The 20,797-nt window shown below is 42.1% G+C and overlaps 2 protein-coding genes across 4 annotated transcripts; one reads left to right on the top strand and one right to left on the bottom strand.

The window, feature by feature from the left end:
* The first annotated feature begins 4,089 nt into the window (after positions 1–4,089).
* LOC114864580 (interferon-inducible GTPase 5-like) lies at positions 4,090–10,748 on the top strand. 3 transcript variants are annotated; one of them, XM_055512558.1, is made up of 3 exons: positions 4,090–4,506; positions 9,316–9,875; positions 10,073–10,748. In XM_055512558.1, the coding sequence occupies exons 2-3, from the start codon at positions 9,317–9,319 to the stop codon at positions 10,708–10,710; spliced, it is 1,197 nt and encodes a 398-aa protein (XP_055368533.1). In that variant the 5' UTR covers positions 4,090–4,506; position 9,316; the 3' UTR covers positions 10,711–10,748. The 3 variants fall into 3 exon arrangements, with proteins under 3 accessions (XP_055368533.1, XP_055368532.1, XP_029021296.2); XM_055512557.1 differs by lacking the exon at positions 4,090–4,506 and adding an exon at positions 7,865–8,221; XM_029165463.3 differs by lacking the exon at positions 4,090–4,506 and adding an exon at positions 7,865–8,221 and having other exon boundaries at positions 8,953–9,875.
* Positions 10,749–15,101: 4,353 nt separating this feature from the next.
* Positions 15,102–17,833, bottom strand: LOC114865001 (uncharacterized). The gene is made up of 3 exons (XM_029166010.3): positions 17,014–17,833; positions 16,614–16,875; positions 15,102–16,508 (listed from the first exon to the last, which is right to left on the bottom strand). The coding sequence occupies exons 2-3, from the start codon at positions 16,646–16,648 to the stop codon at positions 15,749–15,751; spliced, it is 795 nt and encodes a 264-aa protein (XP_029021843.1). The 5' UTR covers positions 16,649–16,875; positions 17,014–17,833; the 3' UTR covers positions 15,102–15,748.
* Between the last annotated feature and the right edge of the window lie 2,964 nt (positions 17,834–20,797).

Raw genomic sequence — 20,797 nt, 5'->3', positions numbered from 1 at the left:
GGGAACTTGCCACGAAAGAAGGTCCTGCTGAAATTAAAAACAGTATTACGCTACAATATATCAAAGCAAAAATTATTTACTTTTACACAATATTAAAATCATAACAATTTTATTTTTGTTAATTTATTTACACCTATTTGCTGATTATGTCTTTTTATTTTAATAATTAAACTTTCTAAAAGCAGAATTCGTTGTCTGCCAACAATGAGGCCTATGTGTGAAGAAATACTAAAAATTCTCACACATGTTAATGAGCCTGAATAAGTGCTGTTTGTGCTTACTATGACGTTTATTTGTTCAGAAGATGATGGAAACCTGGTCTCTTAGTTAAATAGGGTTTCTGACTTTAGTTTCATTTTTAATTCTGTGCATCCTTTACAGTGTAACCATACAAGAGTCGTCAGAATGTCTAGCCACTAATTTAAAACCAATATGGAAGTAAAAGTGCTTCATAGCAGCAGCGTAAATGACATAGGACCAAGTGAAATGCTTCTGACCTGCTACTAATGAGCTGCAGAGAGGCTATAATTATAGTTCACTATGGGCGTAACATCTCCAGAGAAGCTGTCCATTGTATGGGAGCCAGATAGACTTTTAGCTGTGATGTAAGATGACTTACTGTACGCTGATCAAAGTGCTGCAACACTATTGTTAACAATATAATCATAAAGTGGGAGACAGCTAAAAGGGCTATTTTTAGGGGGTGACAGGGTGGTGCTGGAGAGGCTTCTATTGTGTTCAGGCTGGCACAGGGCTGTGTGTGTGTGTGTGTGTGTGTGTGTGTGTGTGTGTGTGTGTGTGTGTGTGTGTGTGTGTGTGTGTGTGATAGAGAGAGAGAGAGCAACAGGGGGAAAGGTGCTTCACGAACGGGAAGTGATCTTTGGGGGTCTGGTGGGCCCACCACCCCACAATAGCAGCAGGGAGGACAGGACATCCTGCTTACTGCATAAGCTGAACTTAGACAGACACACACACATGCGATGAAAAACACAATACAACACACACCTACAGTATAGATGCCTTGTACACACTGGGGTGAAACCATGTTTCCTTAATAAGGTTTCATAACCTCATTTGACTACTTTAGTTCATTCATTCGGATTAGCCTGCTTCACTGGTTGAGTTATTAGTCTCAAGCATTCTCAGCCGTTCGTGCTCATTTAGTAGAGATGGCGGCATTACTGGAAACACTGGGCTGAAGCGCACTCATTAGCGGGTCTAATGTTCCCTGTGCACAGCCTCAGGCGAGAGGGGGGGATTCCGACTCCGACTCAGTTGTTGAGTGTAGGTATCGGTAACTAACCCAGCGGACCAAAGCGCTGCGCTTCAAAACCACACGTGAACATCGTTTCTGCTTATTAGTCAGATGTTTCTGCCGTGGGAGGATCTGGTGTCATCTGTAGCTGCTGTGGTGTTGCTTTGACACTAGATAGTTTAATGATGTAATTCGTAGCCTCAGGGTCGCTCAGACAAACATGTCAGAGATCACCTGAGGTTGGACTGGACCACTACTTCAGGTGGGTTGTTATGAGGGAACCACCCCAGCGTGATTGTTCCCACCATCAAACGAAATGCACCAGGAAAAGAAGCAGACTTGATCTCAACTAAATTCAACTGCAGGCTGTAGGTGTGACAGCGCCCTTAGATGAGGGAATAGCATAACAAAGAAAAGAAACAGCATCTCGCTTCCAGGGAATAGGCTACGAACCAAAGTATTAAGCAAATTACAAATGTTTGTTGTGAGACATGTTTCATAGCTCCAAAAGGAACAAGAAGAAAAACGACAAAATTCCAAGCCAGGTTATGAAAACACTCTCAGTGGAGAGGCAGTTAAGACGTGTAAGGCCTGACCGGGCTCCAGAAACATCCCCCCGTGTCTCCACGCATGCACGCCCCTCCCGCCGTATTCTCTGTGTTTGGTAACGGTAACTAAGCTGTTCTGCCCTGGCCAAGGCTTTGTGAGTCACACCAACCAGAACAAAGACCCCATTACTGCACCCGCTCCCGCCCTTCTCCCCTCTCTCTCACTCCATCTCCTCTCTTCTTCCAACCCTCGGCCCTGATCTCGTTTAATGCGATGATGAGTGTATTTCCTTTACTTTGCTCCCTGTGCCTCTGTCCGGCCTGTCATTCGTCGGCTCTGGGAGGGTTTAGGGGGCAGCCCTGTCACACCATACATTCCTCTGCCCTAACAACAGAGCTGGACAAAGGGAACGAAGCAGTACAACACGGGAGTCTTGGGCTTTACAGACTTTATGGACTGATATTAACATGACTGCAGTGGGGTGTCCGAACTGAGTATGTCTGAAGCTGACCTGAGCTCAGATCTGATCATCCACGGCTGAGTGCAGCCAGGGATCAATGCTGCTGGCTGTGACTGAGGCCTTGAAGGGAGAACACAGGTCCTCTGCAGCCACTGCCTGAAATGTGGCAGAGGGTGTTTACCCCACATCACTGATATGTGCAGCATGAGCAGCCATGGGTGAGCACTCAATCTCCAGTCCAAGAGTCGAGGGAGACGGCCGGAACAGACTGAGCCTGTGTAGAGGAGACAGGACCGGCTGCTTGTCTCTGCAAGATAATGATGATCCAGTCAGACTCGAGTTACATGCAATAAAACATCAAAGATCAGATTCGATCTGTTCATTTCCACACATTGTCTTCTTGGAGGAAACCGGTCTCATTTGTTTGATTGTTCATCTGTGTTGTGAGTTCAGGAAGACTGGGGTCAAAAAAGGTCATCCAGATATTAAGACAAGAGGGTGTCCTTTTTTAAAAACTGCCAATTTGTGTGTGTGTGTGTGTGTGTGTGTGTGTGTGTGTGTGTGTGTGTGTGTGTGTGTGTGTGTGTGTGTGATAATGAGCTAGTTTACTGTATATGCTCAATTCAAAACTGGAATGTGATTGTAATGACATTTGCAGATTTAAGATTTTATTTTAAATATTTCTTTATTAATAATAACAATATTAGTTTTATTTTCCAGTTTAAGATTGTAGAGCAAATAATGTTGGGTCAGTAGACTGAATTAGACTAGAAATGGCCACAAAGCTAATTGAAACTGATGAGCGCTGTATGTAATACTTACCAAAATTGTTGGTTCAACTTGAGCTACTCTTACATTAGTTACTGGTGTTTAGATAACCTCGTGGATCTCTGCCATTCCTTTGGGTAAAGACACACCTTTGATGCTGTTGTGGACAATTGGGTAAAAAAGCTATCCAAATGCTGTTTATCTTGTGGAATGTGCAACAAAAATATCAATACTTTGGTTGACTTTTTACTCCTCCACCTCTACAGTAAGTGCCTGTGTGTGTGCGCTGTGCCTGTGCACTGTATGCTACAGTCACCCCCCCCCCCCCTTGCTTTGAGATCTCATGCGACTCAGCGACTCGGCCCAGCAAACAAACAAGCATAAAGAGGACAGAGACAAAAACGAAGGATGGAAGCAAGAGTAAGTGCCTATATTTTCAAGCTGAAAAAGAAACAACAGCAACCTTTACAATCTTCACAAAGGCTGTTAAATACATTGGCAACACCACCAATTTATATTAAATTTAAAATTTAAAACAAAACACCTAAAAGTCATGAAAATGTATATTTATATTTGATAATGCATCAATTGTCCAAAAATATGGGCATTGCTATCAATATCGGCGATACAGGTCCAGTATTTACTTGGTATCGGATCAAGTCCAAAGTTTGCTGTATCGCACACCCCTATTGAATGCACAATCTGATCTAAATGCTTTCATTGGGTGTGTGTTGGAAGGCAAAACACAAGATGATTATTTCTGTCCAGCCTGCAAAGAATAAAATTTAAATCTAGCAATTTAAACTACAGCTTTACTAACCTTGTAGTGGGACACTCTACACCTGAGCTGATAAACAGGTTTCCTAAACTTAGCTGTAAGTATTACTGGTACTTATCACTATCATGTGTGTGATTTTGGTACATGTAGGTGTGATGTTGTCATAGCTATTATTAAGTATTATGAGATTATGTATGAACAGTATATGTATACGATATATGTATCTTAACATTATTATCAGTAATCATATTAATTTCACAGGCAGACCACAGTACAGCAGTTGCTTAGTTATGAATGTATCAGCCTACGGTACATGCCTTTGACTTTGCATGACTTTGTTTTTGCCTATTGTTTGCTTAAAGGTCCATGCACATGCTTTTTTAATGCTACACAATGCTAAAAAATTGGACCTTGATGTCTCAGTAAGGTGTCTGTAACTTTTCATGCCAAAAAGCATTGTAGATCGCCCACACGGCCCGTCTGAAAATGTGTGTTTTAAGCTCTCGTCCACAACGCTCTGTTTTAGGGGTCTGTCGCAAGCGAAGTTGATCGCCACCCCCTTTGAGGAAGCGCATAGCCGTGATCCGCCGCGGGAATCAAAAGTCACGGTCACTGAAACCACTGTAACAGCGAAACTGGCTGACTCGTCCTTGTAGTGGAGTTCAACCATACGTTTGATCCAAAATCTGACGCAAGGTACGTCTAACTGGCAATTTCACATTTAATTTAATTTATTGATTTATATAATACGCAACTTGATTAGCTACTAACGCAAATACTAATTGTTGCCAATAAGCAGCCTGAATTAATTAACAGAATATTCATAACACAACTACAGCCTGTTTGGGAGCATAGCTTGATAAACAACATGTTTTTTTTTTCTTTTTCGTGCTGCTGCTGTGTCAAAATAATTTCTCCATAATGGGGTCTTCAGCTGCAGCTTATATTTTGCCGTATTTGTTTGGAGAGGCTTGAACTCATTGCAAACAAATTGCGTGGCAGCACCTTGCAACACTGCGTCTCTCTGTCGCTGTTAGCATCAATTGTTCTATCCATTAGCATTCCTTACACAGAAGGGAAGCTAGATCATAACCAAAGAAACTTCTGGAGTTCATACATCCAATAAGTATCAAGCATGTACTTACGTTTGGGGAAGCAGCAAGTGGATCACGTCTTGTAGAAACGGAGCGCTTCTTCAACCGCAAGCTCATTAATAAATATACCCTCGTTTTCAATGCAGACAGTGGTGAAATGGTGTCCACACACAAAGAAGCATTTAGGCAGCGGTGCCGGCACCGGTCCATTTACAATAAAATTGATACATAAAGTTCTCCTTTCTCGCTCTGCCGGTAAAATGAAAAGGCTGAGATGCTGGTTGGAACAACCAACAACGGAGCATTTTCTGAACCCTAATGGCCCCATGTTCGTGTCACAGTCAGCAACTTCTTCTTCTTTTGACTTTTAAATGGCGGGTGGCAACGAACTGAAAGGTGCATTACCGCTACCTACTATGCTAGAGTGCACGGTGATAATAATGTCCTAAGTGAAGACTGGCATTCAAAAAAGTCAGATGCCTTAGCTTAGATTAATTGATCCGATCTCTTCTCTCCGTGAGTATCTGCCAAAATGGTTCTCTCACCCGCCTCTTCTGATTCACTACAAAGCATCGGCTCTCAGAGCAGATTCTTTTGCGTATGACACATCACTACTAGAAGCAGTTTTAGTCAAAGTAAGTTTATCCACCACAGGCTTACTTGCAGCTAATGCTCATACCCCTTGCAAGCTCAAATATCTTTCTCCTATCAATATACACCACTGTAAAACATTTAAATACAACCACTTCATCACGTTATAATGATTTAAAACTGAGTTTTTATGAAACGGCAGCCATGGCAGGTGCTCCTGTGCACACCCTTGACAACAGCAACAATAAATCAGCTTCTGCTGAGATCTTCTGTAGTACATGCATTTGTGTGCATGCCAGGGGCACCATTCCAAAGTTCTATCACGCTTTTAAAAGTTATTGACATAATTTGATATATTTTACATTATATATTTAAACTGTTTGCCAGAATCTCTTTGATGCCGAAAGATAGTCCTCCTCCATGGCCTCCCTGAACTCCTCCCAGGCCTGAGTTTTTGCCTCCACGACAGCACGGGCTGCAGCACATGTGGCCCATCTGTACCCATCAGCTGCTTCAGGGGTCCCACAGGTCATCCAGACCCGATAGGATGCTTGATGGCATCTCTAAACTCCGGCGTCCACCACTGGGTTTGGGGATTGCCACCATGACAGGCACCGGAGACCTTGAGTCCACAGCTCCAAACAGCTGCGTTGACAATGAAGGTGGAGAACATGGTCCACTCAGACTCAATGCCTTCAGCCTCCCTCAGAATCTGGTCAAAGCTCTCACGAAGGTGTGAATTAAAGATCCCTATGATGTAGGGTTCGGCCAGACATTCCCAGCAGACCCTCACGATACGTTTGGGCCTGCCAAGTCATTCCAGCCTCCTTCCCTGCCAGCGGATCAAACTAACCACCAGGTGGTGATCAGTTGACTGCTCAGCTGCTCACTTCACCCGACTGCGCGAAACATATGGCCAAAGGTCAGGTGACACGACTACAAAGTCTATCATTGGGTGTGGGAGTGGGTGTGATGAGAATGATTTCAGCTGAATGAACTGAGTACGACAAGAGAGGTAATACTTGAACAATGCAGGAGGTACAGTATGTCAGTGATGCCAATAGCATGAAGTCTGTCTAAGAGGATATAATACAGTAGGAGATGGTATCAAAGGCTGCACTCAGATTGCACAGGATGAGGACAGATGGACAAATGACCAGAATTAGATGCCAAAAGGATATCATTACTGATTTTAACCAGAGGTGTCTCAGTGGAGTGAAGAGGGCGGAACCTAGACTGGAATTGTTCATAGAGGTCATTGTGTTTCAGATGGGAATGGAGCGGAGAGATAATTGTTTTTTTTCTAAAATCTTAGAAACAGTAGATTGGAGATGGGCAATGAGAAAGTGGGAAGGAGTCACAAGTGGCATAGAGAATGGTGGTTTTTGGTTAGTTACATTGTGAGAGCGCTCCTGACACTGTAGATGGTTTTGATTTTATTGGTAAAGAATAATCACAATGTGTTACAAAAATGATTAGAATACATGTGTGAAGGCAGAGAATCAGGTGGCAGATATTTTTGATTTCTAATCAGAGAGAAAAGAGTTGGGCTAGAAAGACAGGTAATACCTTCAAAAAGCATGTCAGTGTTAATTGCCTTAATGTTACGATATGATATGGTACAGTACATGATGAAATGATTTTAGATATTGGCAGGTTAGCATTGAATGAGATGAGCATATGGTTAAAGAAAGGAAAATTACCAACTTTACAATAAATGGGAGCAGAGCCAGAGCAACAGTTCTTGTGTCCCTTTGAGTGGTTGGGAGAGCTGATGTACTGTTCCAGAATCCAGAGTTGTCCAGGCAGGATAAAAAATCTCGTGTGACTCTGCTGCTGGTGTTTTCACTGTGAATATTGAAGTCCCCCTGGATTATTACATTAGGAGAGAGTGTCGTCAAATGTGTCAGAAATGCTGCAAAATTATTGAAAAACTCCTTGTTGGATTCAGGAGGTCGGAGGTTAGGGTTTGTCTTTTCTTTTGACTGCATACAACACTGACACACATCTCATCTGTCACTCATCCAAGCACATCATCTGCTACTGATATTGAACCTACTTACACATCATATATATGTTATGTTTGTTGGTTACGTAAATTGCTTTACAATAAATCGAGAGAGATAATGAAACCTGACTTGTGTCCCCTCTTTATCACAAATGTGGAGCCAGTTTGTGACATGGTTGAAAGTTGTAAACAAAGCCAAGAGGAGTTGATTCATTCAATGATACTGTATGAAATCATTCGGCAATTCAACTGAAACAAAATGAGTTGGTGATCTCTAAACATGAATATTATTTTATTTAAAAAAAGCAACTTTTTGAAACTTTTTTTAACAGAAACTGAAACTGGCAAAAAGGGACAAAGATTACAGCCTTAAAATATTAGGACCTTAACAACAGTGTGCAGTGTTATTTGTAAGTTAAAAAGTTGCTTTCCTTTAGTCATCCTTTTGCTGAAAGAATTTTTTTTTTTTATAAAAACACACAATACAAACTGGAGTTAAAAACTGACACTTTTTCATGGTCACTAGAGACTTCCTTGTGTTCCCTGCTAATCTCTAAGAACACATGCTAGGCCTAACATCCTTGTGTTTATGTAGTGGGAGGAGGAGCTATTTCTGTTACGTAGCTGTGCATAGGTAATATAATATTTTTCGTCTTATTTGTCAGTTGAAGTTCTGCCTTAGCTCTGGTCTCATCTTGAACATTATCAGAAAACCAATGTAAGTAAACACTTTATTTACTACATTAATTTGGCAAAATAGTTTATTAGGGTCTCCTTTAACCTGAAGCAGAGCTAAGATATACTGACCTCTGTTAATGGAAATTATGTTTGTCATTAAGATGAGGTCTGTTTTATAGAAGTTGCTTTGATTGAAGCCGAGTTTGTGAATAAAAGAAAACTTTCCTGCTATGTGACATTTTGGCTTTTACAAACATTTCATTAGAATTACAGAGGCTCTACAAATATAGAAAGTAATGTTAATTAGATGTATTTGTATTTTCTAGCATGCTGTCACTAATTAATGAGCAGTTTAAAGGATACCTCAAGATATTTCATTATAGAAACCTCATTATAAAACTTTTTCTGAACTTATTAAGCAATTTTCTAATTAGCTGTGCTTGACATTAAATGTTTGAAGGTTTTTGTAAAGGTTACATATAAAATGTTGCAATATACATTTCACCAGCATTTTAGTTAAATGAGGTGATTGTTACCAAAACAATATAGACGTGTGATATATGGTTGTTGGACTCTGACCCTGGTTTCAGAGTTTCTGCTATAAAACTGATTTCAGATCAAATAAAACCTAATTTTCCATGCCCAATGTTTGTCTCTGTTACATATTAACCGAGCAATATCAAGCATAATTATAATCACTCCCAAATACACACACAGAGCCAATGTGGTTTAAGAGCAAACAAGCTCCACAGACATGGTCTTTGTACTTAGGCAACTTCAAGAGAAATGCTGTGAGCAGAAGAAAATACACAGTAAGCAGGACAGGGCTCTGCCAGATCATGGAACAACTCAGCTACACCGCAAGTATCTACACATTGTCATCCAGCTGCATGAAGATCTGCGTGGCCAGATCAAACTCAACACAGATCTCTCTGAACTCCTTCCCATCATCACAAACTTTATTCCATTTATCTTCTCCAGCATGATGCTTAAGCAACTTCAAAGAATAAGTGTGGTTGTGAATTTGAAAAGAATGGAAAAGCTGCAGCTGCAGTGTGTACATAATATACTGTATATACTGAAATCTGATAAGTGAACTCATAGCATTGTCATGTCTTGTTTTGTTTTTTTAAGGATGGATGATCCATTTGAATCGAATTCAAATATTTGTGAAATCAAAAAAGCACTGCAAAACAATGATTTTGCTACTGCAGCTGCAAAGATCCAGGAATATTTGGATGAACAGGACAACATTGCACTAAATATAGCCATCACAGGAGAGTCCGGCTCTGGTAAATCCACCTTTGTTAATGCCATTAGAGGTGTAGACAACAAAGACAAAGAAGCTGCTCCTACTGGTTGTGTAGAAACCACCAAGGCGGTTACACCGTACCCTCATCCAAACTATCCCAATGTTACGGTTTGGGATCTCCCTGGTGTTGGTACCACCAATTTTCCAGTGAAGAAGTACTTGGAGCATGTTGGGTTTGAGAAGTATGACTTCTTCATCATCATCTCACAAACACGTTTCAGCGAAAATGATGCGAATCTGGCTAAGAAGATTAAGCAGATGGAAAAAAACTTCTACTTTGTTCGCTCAAAGATTGATGCTGATTTATATTCCGAAAAAGAGAGCAAGAGGGAATTCAATGAAAAGCAAACGCTTGACAGTATAAAAAAAAACTGCACTGAAGGTAAATCTTTTTTTATTTGATTGTAGCCGAATCAATAAGTGTGTATTGTATTGACTATAATTTATTCATTTGTGTTGTTTTTTTGTTTCCTGCAATTCCTACGATGATTGTTTGACTTTACTCTGGTGTGGATTTTTGTATAATGACTTATAGAAGACCTGTTACATCCAGTCATATTGCCATTGTTTCTGACACAGGTCTCCAAAAACTTGGTGTTGCGGCTCCACAGGTCTTCCTGGTGTCCAACTTTAAGCTTCACCAGTTTGATTTCCACCTCTTACAAAACACACTACAGAGAGAACTTCCTGCACACAAGAAGACTACTCTGCTGTTTGCTATGCCCAACGTCAGCCAGGAGATCATCAACAAGAAGAAAGAAGCTTTTCATAACAACATCAAATATTATGCTATGATATCTGCAGTTGGAGCAGCTATAACAGTTCCAGGCTTGTCTGTTTCTGTTAATCTAGCTCTGCTAATTCAAGTTGTCCGTAAATATTTAGTTGGGTTTGGTTTAGACAAGCCAACTTTGCAGAGACTTGCTGCCAGAACAGGTGTACCAATGAGTAAGCTGACCGATGGGCTTCGGTCACCACTGGTTGCCAAAACAATTAATAATGGGCTGATGCTGAAAGTGTTGAGCCAGCTACCAACCATAACTGCATTAATGATTGCAGAGGAGGGGTCCAAAGCTATTCCAATATTTGGTATTGGGATATCAATGACCCTTTCGTCTTTCATGACTTACAAAGCTCTTAGCTTTTTTCTGGATATGTTAGCTAAAGATGCACAGACGGTGTTTACAAGGGCCCTGGGTTTGAACACCCCAGTGTAATTATGGAATATGATATGTGTCTATGACTAATAACTGGTGTTATCTACTGGATCCTGACTCTGCATTTTAGTAAATATGCAGCTACAATCTACAGTTATGTTTGACTTTAAATAAAATCTATGGTTATTCTTCTTGATTGGGCAAATACCAATAATATTCTAAAGAAATTCATCATATTTATTTAGGGAGGAATTAGTAGAGTGTCACAGTTTATTAACTATTAATTTATGTAGTAGGAGGAGGTTTTGGCATATATAGTAGGGCCAGGAGGAAAATGAAATGCTTGTTGCAATCAGATGTAGATGTAGCCCAATAGCATCAGGGATTATTCTTCTTGTGTTAATTTTCCAGTTTTTGACCAGTTAGGCTCATCTTAGTATAGTAGTATATTTTTTAATTTTTGTTTTAGTTTGCTGCAATAACTTCACTTATAACGTAACCCAGGTGAGGAACCTGGGTGTGTATGTAAATTCTTCATCACTTAGCCACCCTTTACAATAATTACAATTATATCATCTTTAGGACACAACAATCTGGAGCAGAGAATACTGGTTAAATCATAAGCACTGGTTAAGAGTGACTGGGAGCTAAAGAGCAAAGCTATAACTGTTACGAACTCGCCCCGTCGGTTCCGAACCGGCGGGGCTTTGATGGAACCCTGGGACAGGAGAGGGGATGTGGTGGAGAGAGACGGTGACAGCACCCGCTCCAAGCGGGGAGAACTACGGCTCTCACGGAGCCGGGAGGAGAACACGCTCACACTGAGCGGAGGCTTCAGGCACCACGGCCGACGTGCTTCCAGCACACAGCTCTCTGTGTAATCCCTCACACAGACACCTGGCCGCAACCGGCAGACCAGGTCGCAGGGAACACAGGAGAGGGAAGACCCCAAATGCACGACCCAACACAGAGGGTACAATTGACATTAACGGTTTATTTAAATACAACAAAAACTCACTGCACCGCAGGACTCAGTTCAACACAAAGGAAGAACTAAAAATCACTGCATTGCAGGAAAACGATTAACAACCTAAACTCACTAAACTAAACGCTCCGTACACTACGGGCAGAAACCTACACATGAACACAAGACATAAACTGAGGACAACTAAGAACTAGTACAGCACTGTCTAACAGGCATGAACAAAACACGCTCCGTAACACGGGCAAAACCTAAACATGAAACATAAGACACTCACAAAACTTACGTGGTGAGACAGGACATAAGCAAAACCAAAACTCCTTTGCATCACAAACTCTCCTCAACGTAACAATGGGGTAGCATCCAGCTACACCGAGAGTACACACCAGCAATGTGAGAAACAAAAGACATCCCTTATATACACAAACCAAACAGGTGGGTCAACTAATTACACAGGAAATTAAAAACTCAGACCCACACCAAAAAGTCCCAAGAGCGCCTCTAGCGGCGTGGAGGCTGAATGTCACAATAACAGGCTGTGGGTACTGTACCTCCAACAGCAAATGATTCTTGTGATTAATTTGGCAAGTTTTCATGTCGGATGCCCTTCCTGATGCAACCCCTCTCTGAGGGGATTGAACCCCTGGGAAAAATGTCTTTACTTTCCATCATACACAGACACGTTTAAATATTCATTTTTTAAATTTTCTCTTAATGAGGGTGTACATACAAAATACAGCAAACTAAATAAGGCAAATAAATAAGGGTACAATTTACAGGAAAATGGAACATTCCTCAATGTTTTCATTGTATCTTAAACATCAAAAACAATGTACACAATCCTCTCTGTGCAGCTGTACATCTTTCGATGGGGGGTACATCTTTCCAAACACAAAAATACTGACTCCTCACCTCCAGACCTGGGTGCAACTTTCCCTTGGCAGCAGTGGCGCCCCCAAAGGCTGGCCAGGGGGGGCATGGCCACCCCTGGCCACTCACAAGCTCCACTCACATTCAGTGCATACATACCTTTACAAGCATGTTCAATCAGATAAATACACACAATAGATAAATACAAACCATAAATGAATACAAAGCAAAAACCAAATGAATAAATAAATCAATCATAAGCAAAATATTAAATGAGGAGAAAACATAAATATAAACCCTAGTCCACTTCGCTTCTGCCCATAAGTTTCAAGTGGCTGGGACCAGCAAAACCAACCTCCACCTGTGGGGGCAATAATGTTCCATATAGGATTTAGTGCTTTGACAGAAAAAGAAGTAGATTGACAATAAATACAAAATGAATTGCAGTAGATGAGCGGTCACAGGTTTAACATCAGCAACTAGTCCATCGTAACAGTAGAGCAGGAGCAGAAGCGCGCGCTAGCTAACAGAAAGGTTATGGCTAACAGACAAAGCTAAACTACTGTACAAGCAAGTGGATGAATGTGAGTTTGCAAAACATCGGGTGACTCTTTAATTTAAATTATTTGTGTCTATATTTTCTTATATTATCCTTTGCTCCAGCCCTCTTCGCCCGCAACCGTGCACGGTATTCATTGCAATAGAAAATGGATGAATGTTATACTCTACAGTAGTTTCATGCTCTGCATATAGACCTATTGACGTGTAGATATAGATAACTGGTTCACCTGCCAATATTAGCTTTAGCATCCATTAACATGGTCACTTGGCTAATGTAACGTTAGCAAGAAACTGTAAGTTCTACTTACCAATATGTTTGCTTCTAAATATATAATCTGAAATCCCTTAAAGCTTGTTTACCGTTTAATCCTGGTAGCACATGAAGTAAGTGACTTTTCCTATGTAGTACTTTACAGACATGTAATCCCACATCTTTGTAAACTAAGATTTGTTTGTGTGGTTCACCCATACAATCCCTTGTTTTTAGATTTGCAGGTGTCTTTGTTGAAGATGTACAGATAATTTGCATTTTTTTAATGAAAATCCTCTTCCATCTATTCAATAGACTACGATGAAGTTAGCTAGAGTAAAAGGGGATACAGCACTTTAATGCTTTGCAGTATTTTTCAGTATTCTTGCATTATATTAAAATAACTATTACTACAATACTACTACTGTACAACATACTATATATGTAATTTTTCATTTCCGGTGAGATTAGCATCTTAACCTGTACAGTATGTTAAACACTTTTCCAAGACACTGTTTCCATGTGACATTCTTATTAGCTGAGCCCTAGAATCCTAGAATGAAGAGGATGAATCTCTGACAGACCCAGATCTTATCCCTCTGGTCTCTCCCCATGTGCACATAATGGTACATTTACTGTACATGTATGTGGTTTGGTTGGTGTGTGAGATTGTCGATTTTCACTTTGTTATTTGATGTGTGTGGGAATAAATACGTTCACTTAAAGTCCATAATCCAAAGGGGGCACTGTTGAGCTGCATCCCAAAGTATGAAGACATTTGACTGTACGGTGTATTAATAGTTAATTCAAAGATCCACAGCAACGTCTTATTCACAGGAAGGAGTTCAAATATACAGCAGTTTCAATATAATGTCTTTAGTATATTTTTCATGTGGTTCCCTCACAGCCATGGATGATGAAAATCCTCTCCTGAAAGCACAAATGGACGGAGGTTTTTTTAAACGTCTCACATCCCACATTGTTTACTTGTAAGTGACAGGCCCACCAACACTGAAGAGCTACCATCGCCAAGCAGAGAGCATCATGGGAAGTGAGCGGCCACCGGGTCTCCCCACTGCTTAATTCATTAGTTCCCATGACATAGTTAACCGTTCTTTGCGCTTTGATGAGACCTGCTTCAACCAAGAAGTTGTTTAAAAAGTACTTGTTCTGTGGCTCCCTCTGCTGGACCCATCTTATATTACACAACAAGTACACACGAAACAGATTTCATTCACTTTAATGAGATTCTTAGGCATTAGCTTGATATCTGTATGAGTGACAAAAGCTGTTGAATACTCACCCCACACATGACAAATCCAAGTCATAGACACATAGTAGCTTCCACATTGCATGTTTTCTTAATCTTCTATTTTAAGACACATTTGTGCAACGAAAGGATGATTGTAGCTGGTGATATTTGGTCACAGAGCGACTGGGTTTTAGGCTGTTCTCCTAATCAGCTTCATCTGCGTTTGCCTCATCCACACCAAAATGCTTTCCTGTTCTCTGTAAGCATTTGTATGTTCTATCTGGGTGGGTGCCGACATTGATCAAATTATGAAGCGATTTCCGTTCATTAGACAAATTGTTGGCACTGAAACATCCCAGCTTGTGTTGTGAGCTGCGTCCGATTTCTGTAGAAGTGAAGTGCTGAAGAAGAATGTAAACAAAACTGTAGTCTACTCTCAGGAGACCTGATACACAAGCAACATATGATTTCGCAATGCGAGAGGAAATGATGAATCAAATTGTCATGTTCATGTGTGTGTTCTTCAATACCTCAACTAGTGTTCAATTGCTTTTAATTTTGTTGGAACACCTTTTTCCTGGGCCATTTGCCATGTCAAACATGGGAGAGACTGCAGGAGGAGACTGTGTTTACAGTGTGAAGCAGATCATAATCGTCCTGGGTTAATATGTGGGACCAGTTTACTTTAAGGACCTGAAATGACAACGGACGAAACATTTGCTTCTTTGTCTCACTGTGTGACTTGCCTTTAATATAACATGTACTCTTCAAACTAGGAAACAAGGTAAACAAGAAATGTAAACTAATTAAAATTTTCTTTATAAAACAATATTCCTTTCACATAATAAGTATCATATAGTATCATATGATTGAAGTTATTTTAAACTTTTAGTTTCACAAACATCCCCTAATGTACTGTATGACATTTTTTTTCCAAAACCATAAATAGATTTTTACAGTAAATAAATTTCCATAAAATATTTTTTTACAATCTATACATTTACAACTATTGATGAAGCCCATTCCCTTAACTCTCAGGTTACATAACATACAGATCAAGGAATCCTCAGCAGACTATTTTACATTTGAAGTACAGACATATTGAATAAATACATATAATAACAATATAAATATATGTGTTAATAAATATTTTATTTTAATTAATAATATTTGATCCCAGGTTTTAATGGAAGGAGCTCTTTCTCTTCTGTGGTTTGCTGTGGAAGACGAAATAATGCAGCCACACATTCCCCAGCCATAGTATTTGCCTCAGGCCCGGAGAGAAAGCAGGCACTGGGAGAGGAAATGGGTGTTGTAGTGTTGAGGAGTACGTCAGATGTCTGGGCTGCTGTAAACAAGTCGAAAGCCCGAGTTCTGTCAGCGCCAGTATCCAGACCAGGCTGCAGCACAGCTGAGCCCGCTGCGAAGTCCTGAACCTCCGCGTCTGCTCGGGCCAGCGTAACACCAGTGTGGCCTCCAGGCCCAGCAGCCCCAGCAGCAGCAGCGAAGCCAGGTGGTGGGCATCAAGCAGCTGCTGACAGAGCGCACCCACAGCCCCCCTCCACCAAAGCCAGTCCCCCTCCTCCGCGGAGCCGTTCCCGGCGTTCCGGCTCATCTCCTTCACGCGCCACGCCAGAGCGGCTGCCGGGGGCAGAGCCCAGTGCATTAGAACCAGGCCGTCCGACAGAGCCAGCTGAGCCAGGAGCACCGTGGAGGGCTTGGTGGAGACGTGGGCCGAGCGGAGCAGCAGCAGAGCCTGCAGGCTGAAGGCGCAGCCCAGCAGCATGGCGACGGCGGCTCCACGCGGGAGCAGCAGCACCGTCACCAGCTTCACCAGTATGAAGCGTCGCAGGCAGGACCTGGAGGCTGAGAGCTCCCCTGCTGGGACAGACCCAGACCAGAACAGGGAGCTCATCTCCCTGGCACAGTTTAAAACCCGAGATCTGAGGAAAGGAAAGTAACCTCCGTGTGAGTGTTATCGCATTGGAGAAGTAGTAGATATAAACCAGCCACTAAGCAGGGACACAAAGCGCGATATCTGTACCCACCTGTGTATTGGCAGGAAGCTGAGCCTGAAAGTCATCCTGCTGCCTGTTAGCTTGTGTTCCCAGGCCAGACACTCACCAGGCTGAAGCAGAGGTCTATGAGCAGTGCCCGTCTCGCTCTCTTTATTTCCCGGACTTGCTTCGACTTCATTGGCCGGGCTACAGATGCCATCATGTCTCTCCTGGAGGTGAGCCACACTGATTCTGACTCATGCAGGTAGCGAGTTTGTGCCTGAGGCGTTGCCTGTCACATGAATCTCTAAGTCTTTTAAAAGAAGCATAAAACAAAAAAGGAACATTACAGACAGAAAAATGCTATTAAAGGCTTGTATCGTTATCTTATTGGGAACTAATAACATCTCACAAGAGTCCAGGATATGAATTTATGCCTAGAAGCACGTACCGAAACTGTCACAGCTTGTTGACAGCTTGATTTAATGACCTACATCCCTGAATCACTGAAAGTGTAGCCGTCCACAGTCATGACGGCGGAGCGTTTTCCAGGCGAAGGCAGGTTGAAACATACACCTGTATCTACAAAAACAAAAGTGTTAAAATTGCAGGAACCGGTCTTTGTAATTGTTAAGCACTGACTAATCCTTCGACTCACTCTGGCTGACGATGAGTGCGTTGCTTAACGCAGCACTCAAAACATCCCATCATTTCCAAGGTAATTGTGTTGCTTTTGTGCAATATTACTGACTGCTCGTTTAAATATATACTCTGCGCTGTATAGTATTAAGGGGAGCAAGAGAGGCCCAACAGATGTGGTCCAGATTAATACATGGTGGGCGGTGTGACAGTGGGAATCCACACAACTAATGGTTGAACAGCAACAGGTGCTTTGGCTTTCAGGCTGATGCACATACTCATACGTGGGACTGTTCAACAGGCCGGCTGTGACTGTATCACATGTCAGTGTCTGTGTGTGATCTGATGTCGGCACACCTGACCATCAATACAAAACATACAAAAACCTACAGTAATGACTGACACCATGTGTAGAAGGAAATGGACAATTGACACATTTGAATTTTTGACATTTCCAGGAAACCTATTAATAATGTTACCTGTTTGCCTTAAAATAAAGAGCGGGCAGACACCACCACTCATTCATGACGACCAACAAAGATGAGCATGATCCTTTTACAGCTACGGCGCCCAAAGAGTCACGAACTGAAGCCAACTGAACTAAAACATTACATTCTCAGCTGCAGGTTGAACAGTATGCACGCCTCACATCAGGTGTCTCTCTATTCTTTACTTTCACTGCTAAGAAAACACTTCCTGCTGATGATGTGCAGCCACGGTGTTTACTTTGGCTGCTGTTGCCTTCAGTGTCACACCAGCATTCTGGCAGACTACCAGCTGCTGGTAATCAAACAAAGACGCACCCGTGAAAAATCTCTTTGTTTGGCAAAATTGACAGCGCTGTATGTTAACAACTGTAAAATATAATGTTTAGATTTTATCCATCCATTCATTTTCACCTGCTTATACTGACCCCAAGGTGTTCCCAGGCCAGCAAACAGACACAGTACTTCCAGCTGGGTCCTCCCAGGGGGCCTCCTACCGGTGGGACATGCACAGAACACGTCGTCGGAAACAAGTGCCGAGCCACGATGTGGTGGAGCAGAGACTCTACTCCCAGCTCCTCCTAAGGGACAAAGCTCCCTACCCTAACTCTAAGGGTGTGCCCAGCCATCCAGCCATCTTGACCCAAAGCTCATGGCCGTAGGTAAAGGGTAGGAACGTAGGCTGACTGGTAAATTGAGAGCTTTACCATGACGGATCAGTGCACTGACGGCATTACTGCAGCCGTCTGTCACTATCACGCTCCCTCCTTCCCTCACTTGTGAACAAGACCCCAAGATACTAGAACTTCACTTGGGGCAAGACCTCTCCTCCAACCTGGAGAGAGCAAACCACCTTTTTCCTGTTGAGAACCATGGCTTCAGACTTGGAGCAACTGATTCTCATGAGGTTGTAGAGGCGTGTTGCGACCTCTCGGGTTCAGTTTGTCACAATCTGGGATTTTTTTTATGTCTATTTCCTCTTTTATTTTGTACATATCTGGTTCTGTGTCACACCAGGTCTTACCTTCATTTAACTTTCAGTCATTATCCTCCATCTGCCACTAATCAGTAATCAGTCTCCATATTTAATCTCCAGTCCTCTGCCAGATCATTGTGTCTTCATACCCTGTTCCAGCGTTATCTTGATTGTTAACTCCATCTTAGAAACCGTAGCTTGGATCACCCCTGTCTGTACCGTAGCCTTGCCTAACCGTTCCGATGCCTGACTACCTGCCTCTGTGACTTCGCCATTGTCTGCTCCTCTTGTGCTGTTGCCCTTAAAACCCTTACACTTACCTGTCTGCCTCCGGTGCTGTGCGTTTGGATCTTAGAACCACGTCCATGACACAGATCAGGGAGGCCGTTCTGTTCAATCACACCTCACCAGGCATCACTGTCATTGTCCATGTGGGCGTTGAAGTCCCCCAGCAAAACAATAAGGTCCTAGCTGGAGCCTCCAGAGACCCCAAGAAGACCAGGTACTCCACACTCCACACATAGGCACAAACGACAGTGAGTGACCTATCCCCGGCTCGAAGCCGCAAAGAAACGACCCTCGTGTCTACTGGGGAAAACTCCAACAGCTCCCCTTAGTCCAGAATACATACAAAAGTAGAGTCCAGCTTCTGTCAAGGAGTTGTGTTCCAGCGCCCAGGCTGTGTATGGAAGGAAGCCCGACTATTTGTAGCCAGTACCGCTCAACCTCCTGCACAAGCTCAGGCTCTTTCACCCCCAGTGACAGGACACTCTCCGAGGCTATTGCCTTCGACTGTTGCCCAATCTGCTTAGCACCGGCCCCCTACGGCTCCTCCTGCGACTGGTGGGTCCACTATGGACTATTTGGACTATGTCTGCCCCATGGTAGTCGGCCCGGCCACCAGACAAGACGAGCCCTGAGAGAGACCCTACCAGGGGTGTTTAGCCCCCAACAACATAACTCCTAGTGTCCTTTGAACACACAAACTCCTTCATCACGATAAGGTGGCAGATCATAAAGGAGGTATAGTTTTTATAATATACAAAATATTGTTATTTAAAAGAATCATACGCATTTGATTTACGAAATATCTTTTGATGCTACGTGAACTTTTTATATGTAAATGATCAAAATAGTGAGACAAAAAGCCCAATTTGTTTTCCATAAACCTACATGCCACAGATCGACCTAAAGGATGTGTGAATTTCATGTGAAACGATGAGTCTTAGTCTCAGTCAGACACTCTAGGAGGGTGAAATCTCCTTTGACTGTTGTATTACTCATAGTTTACATCATAATAAAATGATTCAAAGCTTCCTTTATGACTTACAGTACCATACGATTACCTTTGTTGTTGACAACTACACTTACACAAAGATGACCTTTCTTTGGCCGAAACTGTCTCTTAAATATTAAATGCTGTTGTAGTGCTATGTCCACCATTGAGTGAGTTCATCAGATAACAATAGTAGGACGTGTCGGCAAGATAAGAGGATGAACTCTCTTATATTGACAGTTCACAAACTCTTTCAGGTTACGGAACAGCAGCCACGAACCGTGATGATTGAGATGTGGTTATTGGGTTAGAGGATCACACAGAGTTACACGGATTCTCTTGGTAGTTACACACGTAGACATCTTCTGGGTCTGTTGGCTGAGCTGCCTTATGTTCAGTCTTCAGTCTTGTGCTGAGTTGAGCCCAAAGTGGGGAGCAACGTGTTGAAACCTCTTTGTGGTTGTTCCCTTTATACTCAGTGATGAGACCCTCACCCACTACCTTCCACTTCTAGAATACGCCTGAACAATGTGACATTCAATAAACATGTTTGACTTTAGTTAAGGTGGTTAGAAATAAAAAACTGTAAGTTTCGGATGATTTGACCACAATACGTTGCTCCTCTTCCATATCAAATACAGTATATGTATACAGTATGAACCTATACTTTGCTAAATGAAGTGATTCTGTAGAGTATAAACTATGTATCTGTAAATATGCAGAACTTTGACATACTAGACTAAAACCTTCATCTGCTTATCTGTAAATCAGCAAAGAAGCCGACTGTTCTCAGGCATAAACAATGTCAGCAATTGGGAAACCACAGAAGTATAAAAGATGTTTGCAAGCTGTATGTTTC

Source organism: Betta splendens, chromosome 10 (assembly GCF_900634795.4).
Source record: "Betta splendens chromosome 10, fBetSpl5.4, whole genome shotgun sequence".
Lineage (NCBI taxonomy): Eukaryota > Metazoa > Chordata > Actinopteri > Anabantiformes > Osphronemidae > Betta > Betta splendens.
This window is presented reverse-complemented; position numbering and strand designations above follow the sequence as displayed.

What these genes read in the sequence shown, in the direction of transcription:
- LOC114864580 (XM_029165463.3), top strand. Translation starts at nt 9,293, where the DNA reads ATGTCTTGTTTTGTTTTTTTAAGGATGGATGATCCATTTGAATCGAAT. An exon ending in AAAAAAAAACTGCACTGAAG is followed by an intron (nt 9,876 to 10,072) that starts GTAAATCTTTTT and finishes TTTCTGACACAG; the next exon opens with GTCTCCAAAAACTTGGTGTT.
- LOC114865001 (XM_029166010.3), bottom strand. Translation starts at nt 16,648, where the DNA reads ATGACTTTCAGGCTCAGCTTCCTGCCAATACACAG. An exon ending in AGCTTCCTGCCAATACACAG is followed by an intron (nt 16,509 to 16,613) that starts GTGGGTACAGAT and finishes TCCTTTCCTCAG; the next exon opens with ATCTCGGGTTTTAAACTGTG.